We start from the raw sequence: 24073 nt of genomic DNA, 5'->3' as shown, positions 1-24073 counted from the left end.
ATAGTTCATGGATTTATAAATCGCCAGCAATAATTTTCATTTTTATAAAGTGTTAATTTTATTGGCCTGATACATTTATAAAATCTCTATTGACACTGGCTGTATTCCTATGTATAGATGACCTTGAACCTAATAGCCTGGCAGTAATTCCAGGGATGGGAATACCAGAACAACTAAAATTAGCTATGGAACAAGAACAGATGGGTAAGAGAAGTTGTACCTATAAATTTTACTTTTTCTGTAATTTTACCTATTTCTTATAATCATGATATTAAATTATGTTGAAAATGCCAAAATGATGTATATTGAGAAATGTTGATAAAAGTGATGTAAACTGCATGATATTTAGAATCTGTTCTTCCGAAAATGTGTTCATTGATGAAGTGACCACTTTCTTTTATTTCCTTGGCTAACTACTTCTCTTTATGGTTTCAGGGAAAGATGAATCAAACGAAATTGAAATGACAATTCCAGGTTTAGATTGGGGAATGGAGGAGGTGATGCAAAAGGATCAGAAAAAAGTACCTCAGAAGAAAGTTCCTTATGCAAAACCTATTCCTGCTCAGTTTCAGCAGGTGAGTAACTAGAAGTGCACCCCTGCCCACTTGGTGGGAGACTCCGCTTGGTAAGTCTAACTGAAGTGCAGAAGTAGGTTTCTCTTGGATTATCTCATCTGTTGAAGGTATTTCTGTACTACAGACATTTTTTGAGCATTCTTCACATATTTCAGGCATTATTAGACATAGTTCCCATGTGTTGCTTTGCAGTTAGTCCTGAGTTTGTCATGAATCTTCTCTAGGTCTTCTTTTATTCTCACCTCCTTGTTATCATTCCAAGCTATCAGAAGCAGGAAAAAAGAGACATGGAGCAGGGAGAGTATGTTGACCCTCTTCAACATATTTTGTCTGTCTTCCACTTTGTTCCCTCAACACAGAGTGCACGTGTCCTTTTGAAGAGGCAGGCAGGTGTTGCATCTTAATAACATGTGAGATCTTGCAGCTTTTATCAACAACAATTTCTACCTAGTGATGTGCTTGCCTGACTCCATTCCTGTGTCACTAAGAATTAGTATTAGAAATAAAGATAGTTTACCAGCTGAGCCGACTTGTATTCACCAGGTTGGAATGAGCCACTGACATTATAGAATGGCTTTCTCATTCTGTCATTATGATTTACACACTTAGAGTATACTTTAATATTCTCTTCTTTCCCAAGGCTTGGATGCAAAATAAAGTCCCAATTCCTGCCCCAAACGAGGTACTGAATGACAGAAAAGAAGACATTAAATTGGAAGAGAAGAAAAAAACACAAGCAGAAATCGAACAAGAGATGGCCACATTGCAGTATACTAACCCACAGCTTCTGGAGGTGTGTGACGCTCTTCTGGGGGATTCGAGATGATCTAAGAAAGTAGTGATTAACGTTTTGTTTATTGATATGCTCTTAAGGAGAAGGGAATGGACTCTCAGATGGGTCTGATGAGCAATATCATTTCTTATTGCTGCATTAGGAAGCTAGTTTCTAAAAGAATCGTGTTTCTTAGACTTTTAAAACCAGATCAGTCAAGCAGCAAGTAGACCTAAGTTGAATATACGTTTTTTAATAGACAGGATAAACCAACATAGTTTTAATTTGGATTCATTTACTTATCCACGGATAAAAAATTTCTTTCTGTCAGCTCTAGAACAGGTGGTTTGTTCTTATTTTCCCTACCTTTGGCAGCTACCAAGAATGGTAAAACACTAGTAAATTGTTGGGCTTTCCCTGATCAAGATGGATATAAATAGTCCTGACTGCTGTTTCCCAGCACCTAAAAAGAAGCATTCTAGAGTCTGGAAGCCTGAGTACCTTCAGAACATCTGAATATCATATGGACTCTAGAGGCCACTCAGTACCTTATGTTTGTTTTGAGGCTCCCCTAATGAAATAAGTGATAGCAATATTGTCATCTTTAAGGGCTCTGGCATTTTTATCAGGATGCTTTTTCTTCCTTTCTTTCCAGCAACTTAAAATTGAAAGACTTGCACAGAAACAGGCTGAGCAAATTCAGCCTCCTCCTTCATCCGGCACCCCTCTCCTGGGACCCCAGCCCTTTCCAGGACAAGGTCCAATGTCTCAGATTCCTCAAGGTTTTCAACAGCCTCATCCATCTCAGCAGATGCCAATGAACATGGCTCAAATGGGGCCTCCAGGTCCACAGGGACAGTTTAGGCCCCCTGGACCCCAGGGACAAATGGGACCACAGGGTCCTCCACTGCATCAGGGAGGTGGGGGGCCACAAGGATTCATGGGACCACAAGGGCCCCAGGGCCCACCCCAGGGGTTGCCGAGGCCTCAGGACATGCATGGGCCCCAAGGAATGCAAAGGCATCCTGGACCTCATGGCCCTTTGGGACCTCAAGGACCACCTGGACCACAGGGCACTTCTGGTCCTCAAGGTCATATGGGTCCTCAGGGCCCACCTGGCCCACAAGGTCACATAGGCCCCCAAGGCCCACCTGGTCCCCAGGGTCACTTGGGCCCTCAGGGACCTGGTACTCAAGGTATGCAGGGACCACCTGGTCCCAGAGGAATGCAAGGACCTCCTCATCCTCATGGGATGCAAGGTGGGCCAGGGTCTCAAGGGATCCAAGGTCCTGTGTCTCAGGGACCTCTGATGGGATTGAATCCAAGAGGAATGCAGGGTCCTCCAGGCCCCCGAGAGAACCAGGGTCCTGCTCCCCAAGGGATGATGCTGGGCCACCCGCCTCAAGAGATGAGAGGACCTCATCCTCCAAGTGGACTGCTGGGACATGGCCCTCAGGAGATGCGAGGTCCTCAGGAGATGCGAGGCATGCAGGGGCCTCCACCCCAAGGATCAATGATGGGCCCTCCCCAGGAATTGCGAGGGCCTCCAGGCTCACAAGGTCAGCAGGGGCCGCCCCAGGGCTCTTTGGGACCTCCACCCCAGGGTGGCATGCAAGGGCCCCCTGGACCTCAGGGACAGCAGAACCCGGCAAGAGGGCCACATCCATCTCAAGGGCCAATACCATTCCAGCAGCAGAAAACAGCTCTGCTAGGTGATGGGCCCCGGGCCCCCTTCAACCAGGTATTCTTTCTTTCCAACTTGTAGGCATTACACTTTGGGAAAATACACTCTGCACTGAGGTGGCACTTCCAAATGCTGAGAAAGGCAGTCACAGCTGGTATAGATGTCTCTCAAGTAGTGATGATGGCTTGAGAATAGCATCATGGCTGAAGAAAGAAATAAGAGTAATTAAGTAGATACCAAATACATTGCAATATGAATCTTTACTTCTCAACCTATGTTTCTGAATAGAGGTTCTTCCAGAAATGATGCAGTCCCTGTTGAATACAGTTCATAATTGTCCCAGGGCTCCAAAAGAGCTGTGGCCCTGAGGAGGGTGAGGAGGGAGCATGGGTGGGTCTGATCCTGTCCTGCTCTATTTTCTGGGCTATTGCCTTTGTAGGCTGGTGTTTCATGGGCTTGCCCGACAGCTGAGCCACCCCCTATCTGCCTGCCGATCTGCCTGCCGGCTCTACTGTTAAGATAGTGTGGGGTGTTTAACTCATGAGTATACTGTAGACTGTGATCTCACTATTTTCATTTCAGTGAATGCTTTTAGAGATCTCTTGAGTCCAGAATTGTGCATTTTCAAATGGTGACCCTTTGGATGAAGTTCCGTTCAAGTTGTTGTTTTTAGCTCACATATAAAAGTGTTTACAGGAGGGAGTATTTCTGTAGAAATTTTCTTGGCCCTTTTTAGAGGATTCTGTTATTGTCAGCCAAGTTTTTCTACCCATTCTCTGAGCTGTGCTTGAGAGGTGGTATGATGAGAGTTCAGTTTGCTTGGGCTGAATTACAGAAGACTGCATGGGCGTGAGTGGATTGAACACTGTTTGGCTCTGTGGTGTCTACATTTTTCTGAATTTCATAGTCTGAAAGCGTTATTTGGGTATGAACAACTGGGTTTGTGTCCTTGAAGTCAGTCGTGGACCAAAAGGAAGTGAGTGACTGAGTGAGCTGGTGTTGCAAGGCACTCAGTTCCTGTGGAAGAGGGCCTGCTGTGGATGCTGTGTGTAGAACACACAACACCTCAGAGAGTCTGTAATGGGAAGGTGACCATTGGATTCAACTGAATTAAAATAACTAGATTATATGTTCCTCTTCAGCACATCTTCCAGAACTTAAAAATGTCATACCAATGAAGAATCTGATGGCATTTGAGTTTATTTCCAGAACTTATTGGGCACTTTCAGAGTTTAGGATGTTTAATAAATCTAGGTTTACCTTCCAGAACTGTCCTAAGACTTAAAAGTAATATATGTTTTATTAATACAGAGTATATTTGTGTGTGTTTATAATATTTACCTACCTAACCTTATGTTAGTGAATGAACAGTTTTCATTTTGGAGGATAAAAACATAATGAACTTTAGCTATCACCTTGTGACTGAAATTATATAAACATGTCATATTCCAGAGGACAGGTCTGTTGGGGACAATTTAATAAGTTTTTATTGTATCATATAGTAAAAGATTTTACACATGAAAAGCAAAGTGGCTCTAAAAATTTAATTGACCTATAGAAATATTGGTGGCATGAGAATGGAGGATTAATATATTATAGGGCATTTCACATCTCGGAAGTCTGATAAAAAGCTTTGCTTGTATTTCTTTTTCTTTTTTTTTGCTTATATTTCTTACACTGATGTCTGACTTTGTTCACTTTGACCAGGTCAGCTATTTATTTATTTATTTATTTATTTATTATTTTTGGCTGTGTTGGGTCTTTGTTGCTGTGTGCAGGCTTTCTCTAGCTGCAGCGAGTGGGGGCTACTCCTTGTTGCGGTGTGCGGGCTTCTCATTGAGGTGGCTTCTCTTGTTGCGGAGCACGGGCTCCAGGAGCATGGGCTTCAGTAGTTGTGGCACGTGGGCTCAGTAGTTGTGGCTCGCGGGCTCTAGAGCACAGGCTTAGCAGTTGTGTTGAGGGCTTAGCTGCTCCGCGGCATGTGGGATCCTTGCAGACCACGGCTCGAACCCGTGTTCCCTGCATTGGCAGGCGGATTCTTAACCACTGAGCCACCAGGGAAGTCCCCCAGGTCAGTTATTTAAACCAGTTGTTTTAACCAGTTGGTTAAATTTAATGGAATTGCCTTCAGGTGTTACAGTGATAGCATGAAAGATGTTGATAAGAGCTGCCCTTGAATAAAAGGGACAAGAAACAAAGGAATATGGAAATTACTGGTATTGAGTTAATGATGGCAATTTAACTGCAGTGCTATAAATGAGTCCTATCAACGCTGCTCTTTCTTGTAGCTAGTTTGGAATGTGAAAGCACTTTTGCTATTGATGGTTTTGAAACTCTGCTATTCTCTTGGTAGGTCCAGTCACTAAATGCATTTTTTATATGAAGGAATGACTAGATATATATTTGATTATTTGTTTGTCAAGAGACCAGATCCAAGGTCACTGGGCAGTGTGGGGAATCTGAATTTAGACATGGCTAGATAAAAATACAGAATATTAGGACTGGGGACAAGCTGGGGTTGCAGAGCAAGGAGGTTAAGAGGATCAGAGCAGTAGGTTTGCATCAGACAGAAGCTGCAAGAACCCACGAACCCATGTCCCGAACCCATGTCCCGGGTAACGTAGCTGGGAATGCGTAGTGGGTGCTGAGCACGGGGGAGTTAGACAGTAGAGGTTAGGGAGTGAAAGGAGAAAGCAGTGAGTGAGCACCTTGCTCATCAGGAACCCCTTTCTTACTCTCCTGCTCCCCGCCTTTTAAACCTGGCCATAACCTCTTGAGAGGATGGATATTTTCTATAGCTGGAAAGGGGTCATGGATGCGAGAGCAGAGTTTACCTGTCCTGGCGGGTTTCCAAGCCTTTACTTTTGCTAGAAGTTCCGCCTGTGTGCAGAGTGTTGTTGTTTTATGTTACGATTTCTGACTTTCCACTGAGGTTCTTGCTTGGCATTACAAGTAAAGATTTAGCTTTAAATAAAACTTATCAGGAGGTTTAAAATACAAGTGTTTCCTTTTATTATGGTCAGAGAAGTATCTCCTTTCCCCCAATTTAATGACAATTTTGCTATGATGTCACTAGGTATATATTTACTCCTGGAAGCTTTGGGGTAACCTAGTGTTTTTATCTTGTCACATTATGATACAATTGCTGTTCATGAAGCACAAGCCTTTGATTTCACACCCCCGCTTTAAAAACATCTTTTCAGGAAGGACAGAACGCAGGCCCCCCACCCTTGATACCAGGCCTAGGGCAGCAGGGAGCACAAGGTCGCATCCCCCCACTTAACCCTGGACAAGGACCTGGCCCTAACAAAGGTAAATATCTGCTTGGCTGAATAAGAGATTATATTCTATCTCCTTTGGGTAAATCTTAACAATAGTTTTACTGGTAAGTAATTGATAGAATGGTCATTTGAACCTCTAGGAAAAATAAGAGCGTAGTCAATTCAGGCAATAGCTTTGTCTTATGTTGTTTTCGTAGATTTGCTTTAGTTAGCCCAAATTCTGCCCAGAGGAAACAGCTGCTTACTACCAGAAGTGGGCGGTGAAACCCCTTGGACAACCACCAAGAGCAGGGCCTGGGCCACAGGCCGGCCTTGCTCATCTCCTGGGAATGGGAGTGGTTCCTGTGCTAACTGAATGCAAGCGTATGTTTTTAGCATCCCAGGGAGCTGAACTGGCTCAGTTTAAATTTTTGATGGGATAAAGAATTCAGAGATTTTGACGGTGTTTTTTTTTTATTTTATTTTTTTTTCTTGCGCTACGCGGGCCTCTCACTGCTGCAGCCTCTCCCATTGCGGAGCACAGGCTCCGGACGCGCAGGCTCAGCGGCCGTGGCTCATGGGCCCAGCCGCTCCGCGGCATGTGGGATCCTCCTGGACCGGGGCATGAACCCGTGCACCCCACATCGGCAGGCGGACTCTCAACCACTGCGCCACCAGGGAAGCCCTGACGGTGTTTTTAATATCACCCCCTCCTCCCCTCAAATTGTGTCATATACTGAATTCTTTAGCTGGTTACATTGTTCTGTACCCTTTGAAAAGAAGAAAGCCATGTACCAGTGTGTTGTGCCTCAGGCTGTCGATGATATGAAAAGCACAGAGATGAGAATTGTCAGTGTTGAGATGTGAGGCTCTGTGGAAGTTGAGTCACCCCTAAGGGTTGGAAGGGGGCACACGCAGGAGCCGCAGTCCCTGCTTTGCGAGGTGTTCAGCTCTCACACGCGCAGGAAGAGCTGGAGCGGGACTGTGGTGAGTGGGCAGCTCCTGGGTGGAGAGTTAGAGGGTGGGACTGGGAGGGAGTGCGGGTGGATGGAGTTGTACGTTCAGTGCGCCTTTTCACGGGGGAACAAGCCAGAGAATCGTGAGCATTGTGGAGACGTCACTACAAAGAACTAGACCCCTTTTAATTTTTAATTGGCTAAGCCCACAGCACCTTGTGGTACATGTTAGGTTTCTTGCCCCCATTTGATTAGATTAAGAAAAGTCCTTGTCAGCATTTTCAGCCCTAGGACTTTGGGAATTTAAAGCTTAGTCCTGAATTTACATGAGTCACTAGAGGTAAAGAAAGGGAGAGATAAAGGAATTAGGAAAATGTTTATTTTAGTCTCATCCTATGGAAGCCGTGGCCAACAGGGAAAAAGAGAAAGAAAGCATCAAGAACCAATTCTGGATTTGGGGACCCTAAGAAAAGAAGTCTGTTTCCCACAAGGTACAGCCATCAGCAAACCGAGAGCCTGCCTCTCTCCCTCTCCCCCACCTTGTGTCTGTCTCCACCTACTTCCCTCTCCTCCTTGCTCTTCCCCTTTTCTCTTCACCACCCCCACCCCCACCACACCCCCGTCTCTCTCTTCCTCCTTTCTCCTCCCAGGGACCAAAGGGAGAAGGGAGAGCCGAGAAAGTGGCCCTGCCGGCCCCCACTGGATTAACCAGCGCCACCGCCCATCACCGGGGGCCACATCCCTTCTGATTTGTAGTGGTGGGTTTCTTTCTTTGGAGGAGCCAGGTTACTTTTAAGCAGATAGAGGTAATGGGAGGATTATTATTCATAGGTAAGTTCGAATGGAATGTGTTCAGCTTCCTCAGGTCAAAGGTCTGCTGTGTCTGAGGTCACACGAAGTCCAAGCAACATGAAGGCAGAGGAGCCATTAGCTGCAGGGTCACACTGGGAAGTGAGGGGCTGTTTACCAGGAGGAAAGACGCCTGGGGTATTTGAACAAAAAGGCAACTTCGAAGGCGCTTTCCTGAGCATGGAGAGGACTGGTTTAATGGAAGGAAAGAAGGGAAGGTAGAGGGGACAGAGAAAGCTTGAAAGAAGAGAGAGTCCTTCTCATGGTGTATTTTTATACTAAGATTTCCAAGTATTTTAAACATGTTGAATGGTGAGGAGGAATTGAAATGGCCAAGAGAAATGCGTAAAAATGAGAGAGGAAGGCTGTTAGAAGGGTAAGGATTATGGCCGACTGTGCCGTAAGGAAAGGAAGTTCGTCTTGATTGCCAGGGAAAAGCAGTAGAAGGCATGAGCTGGGCAAGTGGAGGAATTTCACTTTTAAAAGTTAGTTGTTTTAGAAGCAAGAGTGTCCCTTTGCCATCTACATTAAAAAATATATTTGATTTAAAGTGTATGTTGACAGAAAATAGGTGTACATTTACAATGGCTGCAATAATCATTCAGTAGCCAGGAAAACAAATCCCTTCAGACTAAACTCAGTGTAATTGGCCTCTTTCCATTTTTATTCAGTACTCTGAATATATTACATATATTAAAATATTAAAAAAAAATCTTTAGTGGGTTTCCAAGCTCTTATCTGCGAAGAATGGTGATGATATTATAGACGAGGGATATCATTCATAGAAAGGGACAGAAAAAGTGTTTATATAAACCCTGAAACTGAAGTACAGCAAGGCTGTTTGGTCACAAAGCAGTTATTAGAGAGGCCCATGCTTCCACGTACCTTACAGAGGATTTTGTTAAGAATCAAAGTATGAGTTAACAAATCAAGTTAAATGAACTAGGAGTTAAAGGAGAGACATCATGGCAGTGTAGGCCTGTGGCCCTGTGGTGAGCTTGCGGGCTTTTACAAACGCAGAGGTGAATTCCTTGTACTTGGCTCCCCGGCTTTCAGCATGAATTTTCCCTGTTGCCTTCTCCCTGGGTATGGGGAGTGGGCCCAACAAGAACACTGAAGGAATGGGGGCAGGAAGGGAAGCCCGTTCTTATGCCGGTGAGGCTCTCTTGTGTTTTCTAAATGAATCTTCATATCAGCTGAGTTGCTAATCTCATTTGAGATTAATAATTTGCCCTAGGTCGAGTTGCTTAGCTAATGAGTGATGAAATCTGCACCCCCAAAACCCTTGTTCTTTTCATCATATGATGCCTTAGGGACGTTTGTCTCCTAAGTATGCCGGGAACCAAAAAGGGAAAACATTCTTAATAAAAGCATGCATTCTGAAATTTTAAGATGCTGAAAATCAGACCTACGTCGGCAGGATTCCTGGAAGACAAGGTAAAAATCAGTTTTGTTTCCTTTAGGTGACTCACGTGGCCCTCCGAACCATCACATGGGCCCAATGTCAGAGAGACGGCACGAGCAGAGCAGCGGTCCCGAGCACGGTCCCGAGAGGGGTCCTTTCCGGGGCGGCCAGGACTGCAGGGGTCCCCCTGATAGGCGCGGCCCTCACCCCGACTTCCCCGATGACTTCAGCAGACCAGATGACTTCCACCCCGACAAGCGCTTTGGCCACCGGTTACGTGAATTTGAGGGGCGAGGAGGACCTTTACCGCAAGAAGAGAAGTGGAGGCGTGGGGGCCCTGGGCCTCCGTTTCCTCCTGATCACAGGGAGTTCAGTGAGGGGGATGGCCGGGGCGCGGCCCGGGGCCCTCCAGGGGCGTGGGAAGGCCGCAGACCTGGAGATGAGCGCTTCCCCCGGGATCCTGAGGACCCACGGTTTCGAGGGCGCAGAGAAGAAAGGTGGGATGGATACTTCATGGGTCCGTTTCTTCTTCCCTGGAGCTTTCCACCTGTTCTCTCCACAAAAGTCTCTTTCCTCTCTCACTTGGGGAGAGAGTACCCTCCCCCCTCTAGGTTTTGTGTTTAGACTTAAAAATATGTATATGCCTTTAACATTTATGTGGTTCTTTTTTGTCTCTACAATTTAGAAATCTTTTTCTTTTTGCTTATTACTTGGTCCTTTTAAACAGATAGGTGGGTCAGTGTACTGTAAAGTTTCTTGGATTTGAATAGAAATCTCCAGGTTCTCTTGGTTAGAATGATGAAATAGGAGACAGATATCTAGATTGAGAATAAAGGAATTACTGAGTAGATAGTTTCTGTGTAATTGCCTAAAGATCTTAACAAAATCCAATCAAACTGAAAAATAATCTTGCTGTTAAATTAGGTTGAGGTCAGGCTTGAACACTCAACTTGCTTGGGGTAACAAAAGGAATAGAAGTAGTAGGGAGAAAAAAACAAGAATTAGTGAAATCTCAAGTGAGACTCAGAGTAATCAGTGATATAATAATTGAGTTTTTACCTTGTGCCAGATGTTACTTCACTTAACTGTTAGAGTGAGTTGTGAGATAGGTGCTACCGTCAGCATTTACAGATAAGGGATGACATGGAGAGTCAGTGCGGTTTCTTGACTTTGGAAGGTCCCATAGGTGGTAAGTGTAAGAGCAGCTTCAGGCCTGGGCCATCCGACTGCAGTGCCCAAGCTGTGCTGTCCAGCACTCCTGCCTTTCCTGCCTCAGTCCTCTCTCTTGTGTCTTCTTTTCCCATCATACTTCTCATGACTGTCGCTTGCAGGTAATTGAAGTAAGGGTTGGCAATCTCCGTTCTCGCGGCGGGTGTTAGAAAAGAGTGGCTGATAAGATGGCCAGGGAGGGTGAACTAGAGGGGTTAAAGGAAGCAGCTCTCAGAGGGGAGTTTTTAATAAAAAGATTTAAGAGCTCTCTTAATGACATCCCAAGTGTTCACAAGTCTGCAGGAACCTCATCTCCAATGGCTTTGGCATCAACGTAACTTTCATTGAGTTCTTGAATCTCTGCATCCTGTGCAAAGTTTCAGATTTTACTGTGCTTCAGTTTGTCGTATTTCATCTGTCAGTGACAGACCCACACCTAGACTCTTGTGCTGTGCCCAGCTTGTGCTCCTCTTCAGGTGTGCCAAACGTGTCCTGTTCACGTTGTGCCTGCTTTTTCCTCTGCCTGGAGCACAGTCTCCCAGATGCTTGTGGCTCACTCCACTTAGATCTCTCCTCCTGTTCCTTTATTTTACCCTGCTTTATAGTTCTGCATAGCACTTAGCACTGCTTGACATTAAGTGGTATACTTATTTCTGTATTACTTGTATCTCCCAGAAGCACGGTAGCTTCCTGAAGGCAGGTCCTCAGTAACTGTTGAATAAATGAATCTGTTAAAGGGGGAGATGTATTTGACAGGGTTCAGTTCATTAGGAGGTGTGCTACTCAGCTTGGGCTGCCATAACAAATACCACGGACTGGGGGGCTTAAACAACAGAAATCAATTTTCTCACAGTACTGGAGGCTGGAAGTCCCAGATCAAGGTCTAGCAGGGTGGGTTTCTGGTGAGACTTCTTTTCCTGGCCTGCAGACAGCCACCATCTTCCTTTGTCCTTGCATGATGGAAAGAGAGTGAGCAAGCTCTTGTTGGTATCACTTCTTATCTAAGCCCGTCATGGGGCCCCGTGCTGAGAACCTCATCTAACCTAAATAGCTCTCAAAGGCCCATTTCCAAAGTCACCTTGGGGGATGGGGCTTCAGCATATGAATTTGGTGGAGGGGACGCAAACATTTAGTCCATAACAGGAACTGTTTTCTAATTAGGGCACATTAGACTCCCCCTGTCCTTTTGTAGCTAGGGCAGTCGTATAATGGCTGCCTGGACAAGAAAAGGGTCCTGCCACGTGTGGGGAGTCTCCCCTGAATCCCTCTCGGGGGAACAGCGCCCTCTGCTGATACTCTCCCTGCTCCACTTACCTCCCCGTGTCAGTTCCACCCTCACCTTAGGTGGTTATTTCAGCCAGCGTCTGGGTCATACCCTCTTTGCTTGCAGCAGCATGGCTCATTAAGTTACCTCAGGACAAGAAGAGTATTAAAAAGGTAGCTAGTAGCTGGAACGGTGGAGTGAAAAAAGGAAAGCTCTTTTTACAGTAAAACACCAAGTTATAAATGGAGGAGGAGTGATAGAATTAGAAAATCACTTCTTTTAACACCCAGTGTCATTAGGATCATCAGTGGGGATGCTAAAAGCCACTGAGTAAAAAGATTGTGGAGAATCACCCATGCTGCCAAAGTATCACCCTACAGATTACTTAATTGCAAAGGAGAAAATGTACCTTTGCAACAATGAAGTTTTGTTGCCATACCACTTTTGCATCGTGAACAATGAGACAGACTGGCATCACTGTGAAGGTATAAGACGTTTTGCCAGAAGTGTTTTACCTGAATCTAATCATGAGGAAGCAATCACATGAATTCAAATTGTGGAACGTTCTGTAAAACGAGCCGTTTTGAAGGATGGATCCTTCAAAAATGTTGGGGCCTATCTCAGTAAAAATTAAAAAATAAATAAATAAGTAAAGTCGAGGTCATGAAAGATAAAACGCAGGAGGGGTGGGGTGGGGGGACTGTTCTAGATTAAGGTAGACCAAAGAGACGTGACCACTAAATAATAGTGTGTGATGATGACTGAAATCTATAAAGACAACTGTAAAGGACGTTTTGAGGACAATTGGAGAAATTCAAGTTGGACTGTATATTAAATAATATTACATGTTATTTAGAGTGATAGTAGTGTTATTATGTAGGAGAAAGTCCTTGTTCTTAAAGGAATTTACTGAAGGATTTAGGGGTGAAGCATCATGTCACAACTGGTTTTGAAATGGTTTAGAAAATGAATTTATAAATGGATGGATGGAGAAGAGACAAAGGCTCATGTGGCAGAATCTTAAGAACTGATTAATCGCAGTGAAGGATGTATGGGCATTTGTTGCTCTACACTTCCATCTTTACTGTAAGTTTGAAATTTTTCGAAAGAAAATGTTGGAGTAAAATATAACTGAGTGGAAACTCAGGAAAAAGCAGAAGGCCTGGCCTGAGAGGAAGCCACGAGCAGGCAGTTCATGCAGATGGCCCAGCCCCTTTGCCCCTTCTGATCCTTTCTCCAGTTTCCATGGCCTCTCTTGGGTGTTCACACACCTTTCCTGCTGGCAGGCCCCTGTTCCTGCTTCCCCACAGGCTTCTGCTACAGCTCTGGCACCCCCTCATTAATGGTCCTGCTTCAGTAACACTCCTGGATGACTTAGTTTCCCAGTTCCAGAATTTCTGAGAGGTGGTGAAATTGTCCACCAGCCCAGGCACCAGGTTGCCAGCTTGCCAGCGGGTGGGCTACCCATAAGCCAGAGGCCCTACCAGTACACCAGTCAGCTGTGGGCTGGGGCCACTGGTGAAGTTCATGGCCACCAGGCCTGCCCCTGAGTAGAGGTGGGCCGGGGCAGATGGCAGAGCAGATGCCCCAAAACAAGTTGGGTACAGTTAGCAGGCATGAATCTGTGCCCCCCCTTTTTTCTGATTATGTAAGTAATATTCATTATAAAAACATAAATGGTAATATGGAAAGTATTTGGGAGGCAATGGTAAAGAGCCTGGGCTGGGTGTCAAGACTGGCTGAGTTCAAATCCCAACACTTACTGTGAGTCCTTAAGTAAATGACTTAACCTGTCTGAGCCCCAATGTACACATGGGTAGAATAGTAGTGTCAGTTTCTTTTCTTTTTTTTTTTCCTTTCTATTTTTTGCTGTGCTGCATGGCATGCAGGATCTTAGTTCCCTGATCAGGGATCGAACCCGTGCCCCCTGCCATGGAAGCACGGAGTCTTAACCACTGGACTGCCAGGGAAGTAATAGTGTCCGTTTCATAAGGTGGTTGTGAGGATAAAATGAAATGAAATAGTACATGTAGAGCACTTGGCATGAACTAAGCACCTAAAAAATGCTCACTGCTATTATTCCTCAAAGCCTAAAACAAAATTAAAATAACCCTACATTCTGGTGCTTTTCCCTCCTGCCTGTTTTTATGTGCCGCATTGGGATTGTAAAATGGGTACTTTAAAAAATACATACTTTTATTTTGTTTTTCTCCCATTTAACATTGTATCATATTTTCTCACATCATTATGCTTCTTTGAAACATGAACTGAGGACTACAAGGTATTCCATTAGGTGGATATTCTGTTGTTTTTCCCTAACAGCTTCAGACGAGGAGCCCCCCCGAGACATGAGGGCCGTGCTCCCCCCAGAGGAAGGGATGGTTTTCCTGGTCCCGAAGACTTTGGACCAGAGGAGAATTTTGATGCTTCTGATGAAACAGCCCGAGGAAGAGATCTCAGAGGTCGAGGTCGGGGTACCCCACGAGGTGAGCTGAGAACCCCGGGTGTGGGAAGGACAGGGGTGGAGAGGTAGGTTGTTGTGGACACCCCTGAAATAGTCTGTGAGTGCTGCGTTGCTGTGTTCTATTGTGTAGGAGGAAGGAAGGGTTTACTTCCCACTCCTGATGAGTTCCCTCGCTTTGAAGGAGGTCGGAAACCAGACTCCTGGGATGGAAATAGAGAGCCAGGTAAGGCAGTAGAGCTGCGTGTGGCTTAGGGTCCCACAGTTCACAGAGTGTGGTCTGAGGACTCTCCCAGGGGTCCACTGGGTTCTCTCTTTAGCGACTCACCTCTCCGTGGCAGGCCGCATTGTCTTCAACCCACATCTTCAACCCACAGTGTAGACTGAACGCAGGAGCAGATGGGAGAGCCCAGCTTTCTCCTACTGAGCCAGATATTAAAGAGATTTGTCTAAATACCACTCTTTTCACTAAATTGTTTCGTTTTGGGAAAGTACAGTTAAATGAACTAAAGTTTTCTCAGTCTTCATTTCTGATATGGCAAATGTTGTTAGAACTCTCATAAATGAATTCTCTTTGGGATCCTCAGTAATTTTTAAGAGTGTAAAGACACTCTGAAACTAAAAAGTCTGAGAACCACTTTTCTGGCCCTTCCCTGCCTCCTCTTATTTCAGGAGGCATGTTTATTTCTAATCTTGACCCTTTTTGTGTACTCATGATGTGACTAGGTGTTCAGGAAATGTTTCTTGCATGAGTGAGTATTGGTTTTTGAGTTGCCACTTATTCTTTTTTTTTTAATTAATTAATTTATTTATTTCTGGCTGCGTTGGGTCTTCGTTTCTGCGCCAGGGCTTTCTCTAGTTGCGGCGAGCGGGGGCCACTCTTCATCCCGGTGCGCGGGCCTCTCACTATCGCGGCCTCTCTCGTTGCGGAGCACAGGCTCCAGACGCGCAGGCTCAGTGGTTGGAGTTGCCACTTATTCTTAACAGTGCAATTCCTGTCTGCTTTTAGCCACGCTGTACTTTGATATAATGAGATGGTTAGATTCCTAGCCTTCTGGATCTGTCTTCTCTATATTAGGGCCAGGTCATGAACATTTCCGTGATGCTCCCCGCCCTGACCATCCCCCTCACGACGGTCATTCCCCAGCTAGCAGAGAACGGTCCTCTTCTCTCCAAGGCATGGACATGGCATCCCTACCACCCCGAAAGCGCCCCTGGCATGATGGGCCAGGAACCTCTGAGCATAGAGAAATGGAAGCCCCAGGGGGTCCTTCTGAGGATCGAGGAGGCAAAGGTAAGTGAGGCCGGTGATTTCAGCTCGGGAGCTACGGATGCCACAGCCCTGCCGAGAAGGCTGCAGGGGTCACGGGGAGCCTCCTCTCCGGGCCAGCCCCATCCCAGTGTATGCCTGTTCTGTCTGTCCCCGACTGGGGTACCGGGGGTCCTTTCTCCACTCTACCGTCCAGGGCTTAGACTGTGCAAAGGCACATGTTCCTAGCTGCGGTACAGCCAGTTGGAGCTCTCAGTGGGTGACTGCAAGCTCAGCCTCTACGCAGTTCTCCTCCTCTTGCTTCCAGGAATCTCTGGTTTGTTCACACTTTCCACTCCAGCTCTCTTTCAGATTGCCCCAGTACTTTCTCTGCTGATCTGTGAGACTCTTGCTCTAATTGGCAGCTGTGCTCTCTGGTAGTGGCTGCTCTGATACCTTGAAGGGTGTCCCCAGTGGCAGAAAGAATTGTCCTCTCTCAGGTTCTGTGGTGTTTTTTTTTTTTGGAGTCTGAACCCAGGAGGAATTTGGCTTATGCCCAGAGTCACAAAGACTTTGGGGAATATGGTCTGGAAGGGGTTTTCTTTTCAGGGGAGCAGTGGATTATTTCTACTACTTGAAACTTTGGACCTTTATTTTAGAGGCAGCGCTGACTTTTAGCCCAGAGCAGTAGCCACCAAATGCTAACTACAGCTGTGGTCTCAGGTTGGGCTGGGCCGTTGCACATGTGGTGTACTTTGGAGGCTGCTGGAAAGACTGCCTGTGTGCCTCAACCTGTGCTCCACTCCTCAGTTCACCTGCCTCGTGGCTGTAGTCCCTTCATTACAAAGTTCTGCCTTTTGTTCTCGGTAGTTCCGTTCTTCTCAGTGCAAAGCCCTCAGAAATTACCTCGTGTCACCAGTAGATCCCCCCACCCAAGCGCTCATTTTGTTGCCGGTTGGGGTGGGCACTGGGGACACCTTTGTAGGTCCAGGGCTGAGGCCACGTGGCTAGTGTGGAAATGATGTCCTAGCTGACAAATTCTCTGCCAAGGTACCTTCGGGTGGTACTCAGCCAGGGTACCTAGGCTGAGCTTTGTAAGAAAAGAAGCCAAAATGCCTTTGGCTATTTTGGCTAGCTTTCCTCACCTCCTTGTCTTAGCTGGATTCAAATTCCATTCAAAAATTTAAGACGAAGTTGGCAGTAGTCTTCTGATAATGCATTATGGGAGATGTGTCCAAATCCGATCATCTCAAGACAAAAAATCTTAAAGGTCAGAATCTTAAAAATCATTAAGATACCTAGAGGTTTGTGTGTCTAAGTCTGATACAAATAACAGTATCCCTGGGAGAATCACTAAAAGCCAGTGTTTTTCTTTTTGTGCTTTTGTTTTTCAAGAAATGTTTTATCTCATTATTTAAAAGGAAATCAAAAGTGCTATATAGTTGTAGGATAATCATAGTAAACACTTATCCTGGTTAGAGCAATTGTAATAATTAACGTCATCAACAGTTTGTATTTCTTAGTTGCTTCCAATGTTAAGTCAGTGCTTTTCAAACCTTCCCCTGGAATACCCCTGGTGGCGTAGGAGGGTGAAGATACACATCTCATGGACTGTAGGCGTGGTCCATGTGATCGGTGACCTCCAGGAGGTGCTCCGTGTTTATCTCTTGGCTCCCTGTCAGTTCCGTCATAGCCGCGGGGAACACGTGTGTAGGTGAGGCTGAGGGGTGCGCAGCCACAAGACAGGGCAGGAGTGAGATGGTGGTCCAGAAAAGCAGAGGCACAGCTTTCAGTGCTCTGAGGGCTGTGCTCATGTCCTCAGAACTCTGGTGTTTTTTTTTTTTAAAAAGAAGTGTTCCACTGTCTGTCATCATAGAGTAAAAGTTTGTACCAGGAGTTGTTAACAGTCTCTGATGGAAAAAAAAAGTCACATGTAAAACCATTATTTTGTTTCAGGCCGAGGGGGCCCCGGACCTTCTCAGAGAGTGCCAAAGTCTGGACGTTCCAGCTCCTTGGATGGAGATCACCATGATGGATACCACAGAGATGAACCTTTTGGGGGCCCTCCAGGCAGTGGTACCCCTTCTAGAGGGGGCCGGAGTGGCAGTAACTGGGGTAGAGGGAGTAACATGAACTCTGGTCCGCCAAGGCGAGGAGCTTCAAGGGGGGGTGGAAGGGGTCGGTAGAAGTTGGGGCTCAGTACCCCGCGGCCTCTCTGGACAGTATTTAAGAACTTCTGTGGACTTTCCAAGAGAAACAAAAGGAAACCTGCACCGTGTAGCCCTGAACTCTTTCTGGGGCAGCTGAATCCCAGGAGCCCCTGATGTCTTCAAGGTGAAGAGACTGCTGCCAGAGTAGCTGGCTACCCAGAGTAGCTGGCTACCCAGAGTAGCTGGCCTTGTTTTGTCCTGTCCACCCACACTGCCCTAAATCCCATGTGGGCTTGTGAAGATAAGAGCTGGAATTTTTTTTTTCTTTTTTTTTTTAAAGTGTCACAAGACATGGAACCTCCACAAATTTAAGTTCATGTCCAATTGGAAATTTGTTTCTATATGTACAGTTTGTCAGAGAAAAAGTTGTTTTTGTATGAATACAGAATGTGATTTACGCAAGAATTAACAGAAAACAACTAGTCGTCAAGTGCTTGCCTTAAGGAAACCCTTAGCTTCCATTGCATCTGGTCTGCTGAGGGGGGTACAGTTATTGCTTATATTTGTGAGCATACTTGATGGGAATCTCTAAGTCATCTAAAGTCACCTGTGAACTTTTTGTTTTTAAACAAGTTCTTATCTAGCCCTTCTGTCACACTTATTTTTGTAGTAGCGTGAAAAATACTTCAAAACTATAAAAAGGTTTGAAGTAGATTCAAAGCCTTATAATTAGTTAGATCTACTCTGGCAGATGGAAAATTATACACCAGAGGAAAAAAAAAATCTGGATGTCCAAGTAGGGGTCTTCCTTGGCTGCATCTCCTAGTAATCACACCGTAGACTTGCATTGCCTTTTTCTGAAGAGAGGAACTTGACATAAACGAGAAATCAACTACACATACCTTCTGAATACTGTAAATCATTTCACAAATGGTTCTAAGTTGAAAAGGAATGGATCAAAATATCTCTTAAAACAGTTGTGCAAAACTTAAATAATTTCTTCCTCTTCCACACTAGCTATGTGGAAACACCAGTGCTTAAGGCAGAGGATTGTTCCAACTTAAAGTAAGCCAGGAAGTTCTCATCCACAACAAGTTCCTTTAGTTTTAAATAAATGGAACATTTGGCCCAGTTTGAATTGAAAGCCAAAAGTTCAGTTTGAGATAACCCCAGCATACTTTCTATACTGACCCCTTACTTTGTTTTTATAAAAAGAAACCTTTTATTATTCAAAGGACTGTCCTGTGGCCACCCTAACGTCTCATTACTTTGCCAGCTTCAGTTTGGCATAGGAGAAAAGTTTCCTTGACAAATTTAGTGGTGCTGGAAAGTGTCAGTACTTGCTTAGGAAAGGGATACTGACATAGTTGGAGAGTATATAAAAAAACTCGTAACTGATTCTCCATTAATGTAAAAAATGGTAAGTGCTAAGTTATCTCTGCAGATAAAATGTTGACACCACACACACTGCTTTTTTAGGGTGTTAGAACCTAGAGACTACAAGAGATTTTCTCTTTACTTTGCGATTTAAAACATCCTATTGATCAGCACTTTGCTCTAAACACGTTTAGGAGACTCAGGATTGCTTTAGGTTTGAGGATATTCTTTTTGTGTGTGTGGTACGCGGGCCTCTCACTGTTGTGGCCTCTCCCGTTGCAGAGCACAGGCTCTGGACGCGCAGGCTCAGCGGCCATGGCTCACGGGCCCAGCCGCTCCGCGGCATGTGGGATCCTCCCGGACCGGGGCACGAACCCGTGTCCCCTGCATGGGCAGGCGGACTCTCAACCACTGCGCCACCAGGGAAGCCCTGAGGATATTCTTTATTTGCCCTCCACTGGTATAGCTTAAAAATTTTGAAGTTGTAATCAAATTCTAAGAAGCTCAAAAGGGATCCAGAGAGCAAATCCATACAGAGATTTAGGCTCCTTTTTTCTGAGATTTATGTGGTAAGAACTTTATCATAACATTCCAAGGCTTTAACTTGAAAAACACAGAACCTCAGTAAGCAGATAACCAGATCACATTTTGAGAATGAATTCATTTAGAGAAAACTGAAAACTCAGCATTACATATTGATTAATTACTTAGCAATGCATTACTTAGTAGGTGATGCATTTTAAAGTATCACTGTCAAAATACATACCAGATGTTGTGCTTTGAATTTTATTAAAGCTTAGATTTCCAAACAGTGAATTCTTGAAAAAATGTTGGGAAAACAGTTTTTAAAAATACAGTAGCATGAACATAAAAGTCAACACTGTGAAATCTTCAGCCATGCAAACTGTAGAGAAATTTAGAACTAGAATGCAGATTTAACAAGGGGGTAGAAAGAGCAGCCAATGGTACAAGTTTTCCAGTCAAAAAAATCACTCCCCCAAAACAGTGGATTTGCTTTTACAAACACCCCCTTGGTTGTTCCTCTTGAGGTAGGTAACCCTATTTACTGAGAGGGGAACAAGGGAGCATTCTTAGAGAATATGGGGGGTTGGGGTAAGTCTACAGTGTGGATGTTGGTCACTTTAGTGTCCACTTCTTGGAGCAGGGCTTAGGACACTGATAAAAATCTAAATTTTGAGGTTGGACAAAGGGGCAAGGCTCGACTGCTGCCTGACACCCAGTTTCGGCAACACTGGAATCCAGCCCCAGGAGACAATTATTTTCAAATCGTGCAATCCAACATACAGAAAAGTGGTTCACAACCTTAGCTGGGAAAGGAATCATCTGGAGAGCTCAAAAAAAAATGCTGATGCGTGGCTCCCACCCCCAGCCCCGCAGAGACAGACTGAGTTGATCTGAGGTTTGAGTCGTCAAGTAATTCTCATGTGAACGGAGAACCACTGGCGTAGGATTTAAACATTTTAAATAGTTTACTTCCTAGTTAATATACAGCTAGTGACAAAACATGTAGTTTTCTGGACTCCTCAGAATATTGAGCCCATACTTTCTGGCAATAAATTAAGGTAAGTAAGAAGGTCCTAAACAAAATTAAGTGCTAAACCTAAAACGAAGGAAATTTGGCAATTAGATGTGAAAAGCATCTTACATTGCATGAAGATCAGACTGTAAAGTGTAAACTATAGTTAAAAAGCAGATCATAAAATTAGGAATGAAAATAATTAGGCCTTGTAGAAATCCATGGTTTCCATCAAATAGGGAAATCGCACGTAGAATCATGTGTCTCCCAGGAGTCCCCTAGCCCAGTTCTGCCCACGGACCTCTCACAGCGTTTACACGCACCTTACTGGGTATTTCTTACAGGACGCTTCTTGGTCCATCGCTTTCCTCATCTAATACAGAATCAATTTTCCTTTAATTTTATAAGGTACCATGTTTACAACTCCACTGAAAGAAAAAACTGAGATAAACCGTCTTAACTAAAGTACTTTTAAAAATTCCGGTGACTAAAGTCTGTATTTATTTTAATAACTCTTATGTATCCACTCACATTGAAGAATACGGAAAAATAATTTCCAAGAGCCGAAGAGAACAAGTTTACTGTAGCTAAGCTACTACAGTCTACCACTGGATTTTTTAAAGTGACAAAACGTGGAACAGAAGTCTGAGAAAAGTAATAAGGGCAGTTAATTAAAACGGAAGAGCTAGTGTTCTTTTTCTTTTTCAACTGAGTGTAAACTAAGACCACGGTTAACGCAAAAGCAATTTATCATAAATGCTTCACAGTATGTCACCAACTCAAGGACAAAATTTAGTTCTCATAGCACTTGCTGCTGAGTATAGCACAAAACGCTGAACTTGAGGAGCTTCCGAAACAGCTCATGTCTGTTTTACAACTGCTGCTCAGTTTACAGATTTCGCTGGCACAGTAAAGGAGCAGCCTTTGCCCCGCGCGCTCTGGGAAAGGCGGGCGCAGTCCTTGGCATGGCGAGCGCTGGGCCCCTGGGCCGGCTCCGTGTGGTCTCCCGACGGCGCGTCCCGGGGCCGGACTCTGCGTCCTTTCCGACGGCGCGGGCCCCAGGCCTCTCACACGGGGAGCGCCTTGGTGAGGGTGGCGCCCGGTCCCAGGCGCCGAAGCGCCATGCGCAGCGCGGTGCCCGCGCCGCGGGGCAGCAAACCCAACAGCACGGCGAGCAGCGCAGCCACCTGCGCGCAGGCGCCCAGCGCCGTGAGCAACGTGCTGCGCAGACCCAGCGCCGCGTACAGCGTAGCGCCCAGCGCGGCCACGTAGAGCAGCGCGGGCCGCGACGGCGCCTCCTCGCCGCGCAGCAGGCGTCCGCACGCCGCACCGCCTCGCAGGAGCGTGCCGCCCGCTAGCGCCAGCACCGAGCCCAGCGACCACAGCAGCGCGAACTTGCGGGCGCGCAACAGCAACACTGGGGCGTAGAGTGCGGCCAGGCCGAAGCAGAGCGCGGCCAGCAGCAAGCACACGCCGCTCGCCGCCAGCCGCTGAGCGCGCGTCACGCTCGGCATGCACGTCGGTCCCGCCGCCGTCGTCGGCTCCGCGGAGTTCCGCGCCCACGTCCAGCGCAGGCCCGCGCGGCCGAGCCACGCCCCCGCCGGCCCGGCCCCGGCCGTGGGCTCCTCTGCCTCTCCCGCGTCGAGGAGCGGCTCGGCGGCTGCCGGCCCGCCCGCTTTCCCCTGCGCCAGATACTCCTGCAGTTGGCGGTGGAGGTCCGCCATCTTGGGCGGGGTGTCCGGGAAGGGGAGGGCTGCCGCCCACTTCCGGTTTTGCTCGGTCGCCGTTGGAAGCGGCTCGGCTCCGGTCGGCTGTTGGTCGGCCTTGGCGGAAGGGGCGGGGCCTGCGGCTCCGCTCCTTCAGCTGCCTCCGCTGGACCCGGGGCTTGGGACTCTGCTGGTCCCTGTGCGTTTACCCTCCCAGCCCCGGACCTTGTCCTGTGTCCGGTGTAGGCGCTATGAGGGCCTGGATAAATCATGGCAGCATTAAAAGTTAGTTGGGGGGCGTGAGTCGGTGTGGTTATAAAAGAACTTGAAGGAAACTTAACGTGTCTTGACCTTATGGATGTCAGTATCTTGTGATACTGTGTTATAGCTTTTCAAGATGTTGCTATTGGGGGAAAATGGGGAAAGGGTTCACGGGATCTACATATTTCTTAAAACCATGCTAATCTATGTCAATGAATTCAGTGTTTTTAGAAGCTCAGACTGCAGGTGGTTTCTTTGGGAAAGCTACAGAGGTGAAGAAGAGTTAACCCCCCCACTCCCACCAGTTTGCTTCTTTTCTCTTCCCCGTTTCAGCAGAGGCCTGGAAATATTCTTGAGTCTTTCAGGCCCCTTATCATGTATCCTTGGCCCGCCTTGCCATGCTCCTCGCACTTCTGGGTGTTCTGAGGTAGCTCCCACAGCCCTGCTCTTTTTCAGAGCCTCCTTGAAGTTCTTCAGCCAGTGGTCACGTAGGTCACAACTTTCCGGGTCTCTGCCAGGGCTTCATCCCCCTCTGGTTTCTACCTAATTCCCATTCCCGGACGTTGGATCAAGCTGCACCTCCTGCTGTTCACTCCTATTCCGCTTAGGTGCACTTTTTCTGAGTTCTCATCTGTTCTAGTTGTGAAAGTTTATTGGTTTAAGGCAGTGCCAGCAGCTGAGGACAGGTTCTCTTCTATCTCCCTTTTCCTGGGGCCTGGAAGGCTGCTGCAAAAGCACACAAACAGATGTTGACCAGATTGACACAGTTATCAATTTGTGTACAGTAAAGCTGCCTGAAAGGCTTTGTAGATACTTCTTTTTAAAAAAATTATTTATTTATTTGGTTGTGCCGAGTCTTAGCTGCAGCAGTCGGGCTCCTTGGTTGTGGCTTGCAGGCTCCCTTGCTGGCCCCTTAGTTGTGGCATGCGAACTTTTAATTGCAGCATGTGTGTGGGATCTAGCTCCCCGACCAGGGGTTGAACCTGGGACCCCTGCATTGGGAGCGCGGAGTCTTAACCACTGCACCACCAGGGAAGTCCCCTGTAGATACTTCTTTTGTAGATGTAGAAGCCATTGGTTGAAAAACCTATTTTGCTAGACTTTATAAATGCCTGTTGTGAACGTGAACATGATGGCATGGAAGTCCTTTTGTACTGTAAAGTGCGATACAGTTAAATAATACAGCAGTCTACTCTTGTACAAGTGTTCGGCTTACTTGCCCCAGAAGTACTGGGAGTGGAAGGCAGGGCTGACCACTCTAGGCTGTTTCCGGTATCCCTGGCTTTGGAGGCACTGCAGGAGGTGAACCCAGGATATTTCCCCCGTGTCTGCCGCTTTTGGCTGTACTGGCTTCCCCT

The 24073-nt window shown here is 46.2% G+C and overlaps 2 protein-coding genes across 6 annotated transcripts in view; one reads left to right on the top strand and one right to left on the bottom strand.

Moving 5' to 3' along the window:
* The window catches only part of WDR33 (WD repeat domain 33), a 103256-nt gene extending 85083 nt beyond the window's left edge, over positions 1-18173 (top strand). The window contains exons 13-23 of one of the 5 annotated variants that reach the window (XM_070046020.1): positions 118-204; positions 436-575; positions 1216-1368; positions 2003-3088; positions 6235-6343; positions 7898-8005; positions 9560-9998; positions 14297-14460; positions 14569-14661; positions 15613-15729; positions 17641-18173. In XM_070046020.1, coding sequence (XP_069902121.1) covers positions 118-204; positions 436-575; positions 1216-1368; positions 2003-3088; positions 6235-6343; positions 7898-8005; positions 9560-9998; positions 14297-14460; positions 14569-14661; positions 15613-15729; positions 17641-17870 — 2726 coding nt within the window. In that variant the 3' untranslated portion in view covers positions 17871-18173. Of the gene's footprint in view, positions 1-117; positions 205-435; positions 576-1215; positions 1369-2002; positions 3089-6234; positions 6344-7897; positions 8006-9559; positions 9999-14296; positions 14461-14568; positions 14662-15513; positions 15730-17640 lie in introns of all 5 variants that reach the window. The other 4 variants (XM_030840388.2, XM_030840390.2, XM_070046022.1 and 1 more) reach the window with 4 other exon arrangements.
* Positions 18174-19852: 1679 nt separating this feature from the next.
* SFT2D3 (SFT2 domain containing 3) lies at positions 19853-22526 on the bottom strand. The gene has a single exon (XM_030840384.3). It carries the CDS (start codon positions 22470-22472, stop codon positions 21816-21818), a length of 657 nt encoding a protein of 218 aa, XP_030696244.1. The 5' UTR covers positions 22473-22526; the 3' UTR covers positions 19853-21815.
* Between the last annotated feature and the right edge of the window lie 1547 nt (positions 22527-24073).

The sequence above is a fragment of the Globicephala melas genome, chromosome 7 (assembly GCF_963455315.2).
Source record: "Globicephala melas chromosome 7, mGloMel1.2, whole genome shotgun sequence".
Classification (NCBI taxonomy): Eukaryota; Metazoa; Chordata; class Mammalia; order Artiodactyla; family Delphinidae; genus Globicephala; species Globicephala melas.
The sequence above is the reverse complement of the archived record's forward strand: the minus strand, read 5'-3'. Positions and strand labels throughout refer to the sequence as shown.

What these genes read in the sequence shown, in the direction of transcription:
- SFT2D3 (XM_030840384.3), bottom strand. Translation starts at nt 22,472, where the DNA reads ATGGCGGACCTCCACCGCCAACTGCAGGAGTATCTGGCGCAGGGGAAA.